The sequence below is a fragment of the Cyanistes caeruleus genome, chromosome 17, assembly GCF_971803275.1.
Source record: "Cyanistes caeruleus chromosome 17, bCyaCae1.hap1.1, whole genome shotgun sequence".
NCBI classification, from domain to species: Eukaryota; Metazoa; Chordata; class Aves; order Passeriformes; family Paridae; genus Cyanistes; species Cyanistes caeruleus.
In genome coordinates this window covers 2,138,313-2,146,612 of record NC_141717.1, presented here as the reverse complement: position 1 = coordinate 2,146,612, position 8,300 = coordinate 2,138,313, and the positions used below count along the sequence as shown (strand labels likewise).

The 8,300-nt window shown below is 64.4% G+C and overlaps 1 protein-coding gene across 1 annotated transcript; it reads left to right on the top strand.

The window, feature by feature from the left end:
- The first annotated feature begins 972 nt into the window (after positions 1 to 972).
- On the top strand, positions 973 to 4,676 carry METRN (meteorin, glial cell differentiation regulator). The gene is made up of 4 exons (XM_086854876.1): positions 973 to 1,073; positions 2,027 to 2,448; positions 2,556 to 2,615; positions 3,144 to 4,676. The coding sequence occupies exons 1-4, from the start codon at positions 988 to 990 to the stop codon at positions 3,458 to 3,460; spliced, it is 885 nt and encodes a 294-aa protein (XP_086711002.1). The 5' UTR covers positions 973 to 987; the 3' UTR covers positions 3,461 to 4,676.
- Positions 4,677 to 8,300: the final 3,624 nt, after the last annotated feature.

Here is an 8,300-nt window from a genome sequence, read left to right as displayed (position 1 = left end):
GGTGTGCAAATTTGGGGTGTACTTGGCTTGGGGTGTGTACAGCCAGAGGTGAGCACAGTTTGGGGTGTGAGCACAGTTTTGGGTGTGCACAGTTTGGGGTGTGAGCACAGTTTGGGGTGTGAGCACAGTTTTGGGTGTGAGCACAGTTTGGGGTGTGCACAGTTTGGGGTGTGAGCACAGTTTTGGGTGTGAGCACAGTTTTGGGTGAGCACAGTTTTGGGTGTGCACAGTTTGGGGTGTGAGCACAGTTTTGGGTGTGAGCACAGTTTTGGGTGTGAGCACAGTTTTGGGTGTGCACAGTTTGGGGTGTGAGCACAGTTTTGGGGGTGAGCACAGTTTTGGGGGTGAGCACAGTTTTGGGGGTGAGCACAGTTTGGGGGGTGAGCACAGTTTGGGGTGTGAGCACAGTTTGGGGTGAGCACAGTTTGGGGTGAGCACAGTTTGGGGTGAGCAGTTTGGGGTGTGAGCACAGTTTTGGGTGTGCACAGTTTTGGGTGTGCACAGTTTTGGGTGAGCACAGTTTGGGGTGTGAGCACAGTTTGGGGTGTGCACAGTTTGGGGTGTGCACAGCTGGGGTGTCCCGGGGTGTTGCAGAGGCGGCTGTGACCAGCCATGGGCCTACAGAATTCAGGGTGCATCTTCGGGGGGGCGGATCTGGAACCTGGGGTACCCCAGCCTTGCTCCGGGTCCCGTCCCCTGGCTCAGCCGTGTCCCCGCCCGGTGTCCCCCTGTGCCGCGGGGCGCGGAGAAGCCCCGGGGGGCTCCGGGGATGCCGCTGCGGTGGATGCCGGTGCCCCCGGCGGTGGGGAGGGGGCTTTGGGGGCGGCTCCCGTGCCCGCCCCTCCGCCGCCATTGGCGGAAAGTTCGGGGCGCGACGAGGGGTGGCGGCCGCGCTCCCCCGTCCCCGCCGCCCCGGCCCCGCTGCGGGCAGCGCTGCGGGCAGGGCCGGGCCGGGCCGGGCCGCCCGGGGCCGCCGCGGGCGCGGCCATGTGGGCGCTGCGGGCTCTGTGCCTGGCCGGGCTGGGGGCGGCCATCGGCGGCGGGGCGGCCGATCAGTGCAGCTGGAGGGGCAGGTAGGCACCGGGAACACCGGGAACACCGGGAACACCGGGAACACCGGGAACACCGCACCGGGAGGGCGGGGGTGGCACACGGGGGTCCCCGGCTCGCAGTCCCCGGGGAGCTCCAGCCGCCCGGGCAGGTTCATGGGGGAAACGGAATCTTCTCTCCCCGCCCTCCCGCCCCATCTCAGGGCTGACCCCCCCCTCCCGCATCCGTCGGAAGGGTACGGGTGGGATGCTAGGAACCTGCGCCTGCCTCAGTTTCCCCACTCCTGGGTGCGGGTCCCCCCCCGCTTTGAGGGATGCTGGTCCCCCCGCGGGACTCCTCGCCTCTCCGGGACCCCTTCCCCGAGGCCCCCCAGCCGTGAAACCCATCCCCGTGGTCGGCGGGACCCCCAGCCCCCGGCAGGGCCCGAAGCATCGCCCGAAGGCGCCGGACTCCGAACAAAGAACCGGGGCCCGCCAGGAGGGGCTGCCCCACGCGGGGGGCGTGAGGGGACACGGGGACCACGCAGCCACCAGCGTCCTGTCAGGGACAAAGCAGCCCCCGGCTGTCCCTGCTGCCCCCAGGCTGGGCTCCAGGAGTGTCCCCCCCACAACGCCGCGGGAAAGAAGCGGCTCCAGGCACCCCACACCAGAGGGGGACCCCGGCATCCACTGGGGATCCCCGAAGTGGGAACAGTGACCCCGAGGTTGTGGGCGCTCTGGGGGTGGTTTGGGAGCCCACACTGGGTGTGAAGGGGGCTGTGCTGCTGAGCCCCCTCCTCTTAGCTCCTCCCAAAAGGTGCCGGGGGACACAAGCACCCCAAAATGATGCGCTTGAAGCCCAAGTCATCGAGGGCTCGGTGCTGTTCCTGCCTGTGACCTGTGGAGGGGCTGCTGGGGAGTGCAGGGTGCTGATGGGCTGGGGGACACGGGCTGGGGGTTCCCTGTCCCCTGAAGCTGACCAGGCTCTGTGCCCCCAGCGGGCTGTCACAGGAGGCTGGCAGCGTGGAGCAGCTGTCCCTGCACTGTGCCGAGGGCTCGCTGGAATGGCTCTACCCCACGGGGGCCCTTCGCCTGCGCCTGGCCCCCCGCCTGCCCCCCACCAGCGCCGCCGTCAAGGGCGGGAGCCCCCCGCACGTCACCGCCTGCATCAAACCCACCGGGACCTTCCGGGGGGCTCAGCTCTACCTGGAGAGGGAGGGGGTGCTGGAGCTGCTGCTGCCGGAAGCCCCCCGGCCCCGCGCCCGCTGCTTCAGCTGGCTGCCCCAGGAGAAGGTGGCTCTGTTCCTGCAGGCCACCCCGCACCCCGACATCAGCCGCCGCATCGCCGCCTTCCGCTACGAGCTGCGGGGGGACTGGCTGGCCCGCCCGGCGCTGCCCGCCGCCAGCCTCGGAGCCGAAGGTGAGCGCCTCACCCTGCCTCAGTTTCCCCTTCCCCTGGCGGGGTGAGGAGGGGCCGGATGGGGGTGGTGTCCCCGGGGTGGTGACAGGCTGTGCTCGGCCCCGCAGGTGCGTGCCGGCCGTGCAATGACACCGAGATCCTGATGGCCATTTGCACTAGTGACTTTGGTGAGTGCGGCCCCCGGGGCCGGGAGTGGCACCGCAGGTGACACCGGGACACCTGGAGGGGCTGGCCTGGGCTGTCCAGGGAACGAATGGGAATGGGGATGGGGATGGAGAGGGGAACGGGAGTGGGAATGGGGATGGAGATGGGAACGGGAGTGGGGATGGGGATGGAGATGGGAACGGGAGTGGAAATGGGGATGGAGATGGGAATGGGAGTGGGGATGGAGATCGGGATGGGAATGGAGATGGAGATGAAGATGGGGATGGAGATGGGAACAGGAGTGGGAATGAGACATGAATGGAGGTGCGGATAAGGATAGGAATGAGAATGCAAGTGGGGACAGGGACTGGGATGGGAACCCAGATGGGGATGGGAATGTGGGTGGGGCTGGAAATGCAGATGAGGATGGGAATGATGATGGGAATGTGCATGGGGACAATGATGGAGATGGGGATGGGGACAAGAATGGGGATGTGGGTGGCAATGGGGCCAAGGCCATACTGACACCCCTCCCTGCCTTCCCCCCTCAGTGATCCGCGGCAGCATCCGGAGCGTCTCCAACGATGCAGAGCTGCAGGAATCCATCATCGGGGTGAGCGCCACCCGCATCCACCGCCAGAAATTCCCGCTTTTCCAGGCGGGCGGGCGGCCGGGGCGGCCGGTGGGCAGCATCCGCACCCCGCTGCGCTGCGGGGTCAAGCCGGGCCCCGGCACCTTCCTGTTCACGGGGTGGCTGCACTTCGGGGAGGCCTGGCTGAGCTGCGCTCCCCGCTACCGGGACTTCCAGCGCATCTACGAGGGGGCCCAGCGCACACGCCAGAACCCCTGCGAGTTCCCCGTGGACTGAGCGGCTCCGGGAGCGCAGCCCCGGCCCCGCGGGCGCTGGGGGACCACGGTCCTGCTGTCACCGAGAGCATCCCTGGGGACACGGGAACGGTGCCCAAAGGGAGGGTGGCACGTCGGGCCTTGCCACGTAGCCAGGCTGTGGCAGCACCCGCCGGCGGGCTGGGGGGTTCTGGGAAGATCCTGCTGGAAGGGAAGGGATTTTCTCAGGGCGTGCTTGTCCAGGGAGCTGGCTGGGTGAGGGGTGCAGCAGCACGGGGTCGGGGCTCCCGGGGGACCGGGGTGCTGCATGCTCAGGGGATGCTGTGGGGCACAGTGGGTCTGGCACCAGGGGGGCAGCCGGACCCCCAGAGCCTGGCAGGGCTCGGGGGCGGGTGGCTGTGGTGGCCGGTCCAGGGACACGGTGGGCACAGAAGGGACTGGAAGGACCAGGAGATGGATCTGTAAAGGTTGGGGGTGGAACGGGGAGCAGGCAGCTGTGGCCTGGCCCTGGCACGGGCAGGAGCTGCAGGGTGGATGCCGAGGAAGAGGAGCTAGGCTGAAGGGAGCGAGGGGAGTGGTGAGGTGGGAGGAAGGCTGGCGCAGGGAGCAGAGGTGCCCGTGGCACAGCCAGGGCAGGACCAAAGCGCCAAAACAGGAAGGTGCCATGGGAGCAGGGAGAGGTCACCGTGCCACCCGTCCCTGCCAGCCCTGGGGTGAGCGGGGCAGGCCGTGCCAGCCGCGGGGAATTTTTGACCGTGGGGGTGGGAGGGGCATCATATGTGCACTAAAGTGATAACGATACCAAATTTGTGACTTCTTTTTTATAAACTAAGCTGTATTTGTAGCGTGTGGCTCCTGATTTTAGCATGCCGAGCAGGACGTTCACCGACACTGTGTGCCACCTGCCTCCCCCTGTGCCAGCTCCAGCTGTGACCCTGCCTCCCACGGGGCTGGAAACAGCCCCGATTCTTGGATATCTCTCTGTATGGAAAGATTTGCTGCTGTTTGCACATCCTGCACCCCAGTGATCCCCAGGATGGGTCACTTTGGGGTCCCTGGGTATCCCTGGGTGTGGGTTAGGGTGGCTCCGTGCTGTCAGGGCGGATTCTTGTCATTGTGCCGGACTGTGCCGTGCCAGCACCGCAGCCCTGCCCGCTCCCACCCCGCTGCTTCCCTGGGAATGGTGAGGGGGACGGCACCTCTGGGCAGGGATGGGATGTGAGAATCCTGGATGAGGATGGGAACAGGACCCTCAGTCAGGGAAGGGACACAGGATCCCCAGGCAGGGATGGGACGTGGAAAGCCCGGCTGGGGATGGGGCACTGGACCCCCCCAGACATGGGACCCTCAGCTGGGGATGGGGCACAGCACCCACAGCCAGGGCCCTTTCCTCCTCACCAGTGATGCCACAGGTCTCAGCACAGGAAATCTCAGCCCCTGAACATCCCCCAAACCCCTTGAGCCCCTCAAACCACCCAAGCAAAACTCCTGCCACATGTCTGCTTGTACTTAACACCTCTCCAACTTTGTTTCAATAACACCTTTTCAAATATCACCAGCCAGGATGAACTGCTGAGTATCTGGTGCCTCTGCTGACCACAATGTGCTTTTCCTTGCCAAAAAAAAAAAGTTTCCAAAGAATGCAGTGGGCTTTGGAGCATAATTAAATATAAATATCTATATGTGTGTGTGTATAGAATGATCTGGCTGTGATAAGATCCTGGTGGGTTTGATATACAACACATGTTTTCCCTTGAGAAGAGTTTGCTGCTTGCTTGATGCTTTACTGCCAATTTTATACTTGGATATTTTGATTTTATCCTTTTTCCTGCCGCATTTTGGGGCCGGGCTGGGCTCTGAGGGCAGGATCTGGCCCTGGGGAGGCCAATGCTCCACCCTGGGCACTGGAGGATGCCAGCATCCCCCTGGATTTTGGCAGCAAGCAGGAGCCAAGCGAGGCAGGGGGAAGGGAGAAGGAGTGGGAAACCCAGCGGAGGAGGAAAAATGAAGCTGGAAAAGCAATAAATGAGGTGCAAAGGGAATTGTGCTGCCCACGGCATCCTCTGTATGCACGGGGGTAAATCACGGCTGCTCCGACCCCACCGCGATCCAGCACATTCCTCTCGGCTAAATGATGGCGTTTAACGCACGAAGCATCCGGCACTCTTCTACCCAGCAGCAAAATCTCTTGTTTTTCTTCCAATCTGTTTATTTGGCCAAAGCAGCTCGTTGTGCTGCGGCGGAAAGGGCTGTTACTCTGCTCGTTCTCTGCCACAGAGGGTTTTGGGCTGTTTTTGGTGCCCTCTGCCCCGTGTCAGGTCGGGTCACCCGGCCTCGCTTCCCCCGGCTGTCACTCCCGTGGCGCTGGGCCCCGGCCAGGGCGCTAATGCTTCCTATGGGATCATCCCTCGGGATAACTGAGCCCGTGCCTCAGTTTCCCCACTGTGAGATGGGGCTAACAGCCCTTCCCTGTGGCTCAAGGGAACCAGATGGAATCCCAGAGCTCCGGCATCTCCATCGTTCCAGGACTGGTCATCCGAGCATTTCCCCGAAAGCAGAGTCCAGCCCTGGCCAAGCCAAATTCCTGCCCGGCCTCTTGGCACAGAGCAAGGCCGTGGAGGGTGAAAACACAATGAGACAAACTCCATCCCGGGGAATATTTCCTCCACAGGATGGAAAATGTTGTGTGGGGCAGGACAGGGGAGCCGGGTGGGGACACTGAGCGGAGCTGGGAGGGTCAGGAGGGGCTCGGGGAGGGGTGACCCTGGTGAAGGGCTGTGGCAGCACCCCGGGAGCACAGGGAAGGCTGGTGGGTGCCCTGGTGGGTGCCCTGGTGGGTGCCCTGGTGGGTGCCCTGGTGCCCACCCAGCACAGCCACAGGGATGATCCAGCCAGACCTGCTCCAAAAGCCCCCCCAGCCACCAACCTGCCCCACACGGGGTGGGGTTTGGGGGAGCCTTGGAGAGCAGTGCCCCAAAACAGCTCCCTCTGTTCAGACGGGCTCAGGGAGCTCCGGGGGTCCCTCACTCCATGGGATCAGCCCCACTGAGGACCCAGGCATCCACACACCCCACATCGGGATCCCTCTGGGGTCTGTGGGGCCGTTCAGTAACACGGCGGGGATGGCGGAAGGCAGAGTGGCGGCACTGCCGGGTGTCCCTTGTCCCTGTCCCTGTCACACAAAGGGAGTCGCCGTTTCCCGCCATTTCCCCCCTCAGGCCTTCTCCCCCCTCTCCTGCTCCCTTCGCCCTCCTCCTTCCCGGCTCCCGGATAAAAGCCCGAGCGCCTGAATCGCGGGGCACAAAGGGGAGGCACAAAGGCGGCCGGGCCCGCTCAGCCCTCCCCGTGGCCCCCGGCACCGAGTGGGGACCCCCAGGGACCCCCGGGCAGCCTGCCCACCCTGCTGCGGCACCCAGGAGCTGCACCCAGGGCAGAGGGGTGGCCCTGAGATCAGGGGATCCCCAGTAGGGTCAGGATGATGTTCTTGGGGTTCAGGGCTGCTCTGTAGGGTCAGGATGAGGTCCCGGAGGTTGAGGATGCCCCAAAGGGTTGGATGATGCTCCTGGGACCAGGGGAAGCCACATCAACTCAGGATAAAGCCCCTGGGACCAGGGGTACCCCAGAGGGTCAGGATGATGCCTCTGGAGTTCGGGGATGCCCCACAAGCTCAGGATGAAGCCCCTGGAGTCCAGGATGGCCCAGAGGGTCAGGATGAGGACCGTGGGGCTGGAGAAAGCTCTGCCCCACAGCCCTCGGCGAGAGGAGAATCAAAAACCCGATAACTCCGATGACACACACCCCCAACGCTGCCACCTCTGGGGGAGCTGCACCCCAAACCCCGGCATCAGGTCTGCTCCAGCCCCGGCCAGAGCCAAGCCAGCATCATCCCAGCGCAGGGAGGGATGCAGGGCTGGAGCAGGACCCTGTCCCGCAGCAGGGCCCCCACGGCCCCTCACCCCCGTCCCCGGCTGCCGACAGCTGGTGGGAAGCAGCTTTCCCAGCACATAGCGACAAATTCCTGGCGGTCAGGGCTGCTTTGCAGCCGCCGCGGCCCCGGCGGGGGAAGCTGCCCTGGAAAGAGGAGGATTAAAAGCTCTTTGGCTCCAATGACACATCACGACCGGTCCCCTCGCACGGCCACCTGCTCGTCCCCGCGCTCCGAGATGCTGCGGGCACCCCGGGGCTGGGGCAGGAGGGGATCGGCCGCCCCCTTGCTAAATCCCAGGGGCCCAGCAAGGAGGGCTCAGCCCCGCCTGGCTATTGCTCCCTTAATTAATTTGCACAGGAGCTGCTGCAGGGACCGGCTCATCCCCACGGAGCATCCTCCCCCTCCTCTGCAGCCCCCCGACCTCCGTGTTCCCCCAGCTCCGATTTCCCTGGATTTTCTGCTTTAACCAGCTCCACCTGCCAGCAAGAAAAAGCAGAAACCGGAAAATCAGGGTGATCCCCGTGACCCCCGATTTGGCCACTCCGGGCTCTTTGGGGCGGCCGGGGAGGGAACAGCCCTGGGATGTATTTTGGGGGCGGCTTCACCTCCCCGCTGGAGCCCCATCGCTCCTCTGGGGAATGTGATTAATGGGATCTGGTTGTTGTTAAGTCCCTGAGCTGTGTGTTCGGGGGTACAACACGTGTGGGGTGCGGTGCATCCTCCTCCTGCTCGCTTCCCACGACTCAGGGAGGTGGGAGCAGGAACATTCCTGCCTTTGGTGGCTCCTCTGCAAAGAGGGGCTCTGGGGGGCTGCTGCTGGCCCCAGCTCTGAGCAGTGGGAATCCCACTCCCCAATTCCTCATCCCTGAGCCCCAAAGCCATTCCCAGGATGGGGCTGGGGTCTCTTCTCCGCTGGCAATGGCTCAGGGGACAC

Excerpts from the sequence above, each read along its gene's own strand:
- METRN (XM_086854876.1), top strand. The coding sequence starts at position 988 with ATGTGGGCGCTGCGGGCTCTGTGCCTGGCCGGGCTGGGGGCGGCCATC. Across the intron at positions 1,074-2,026 it reads CAGTGCAGCTGGAGGGGCAG|CGGGCTGTCACAGGAGGCTG; the intron begins GTAGGCACCGGG and ends CTGTGCCCCCAG. Across the intron at positions 2,449-2,555 it reads CGCCAGCCTCGGAGCCGAAG|GTGCGTGCCGGCCGTGCAAT; the intron begins GTGAGCGCCTCA and ends TCGGCCCCGCAG.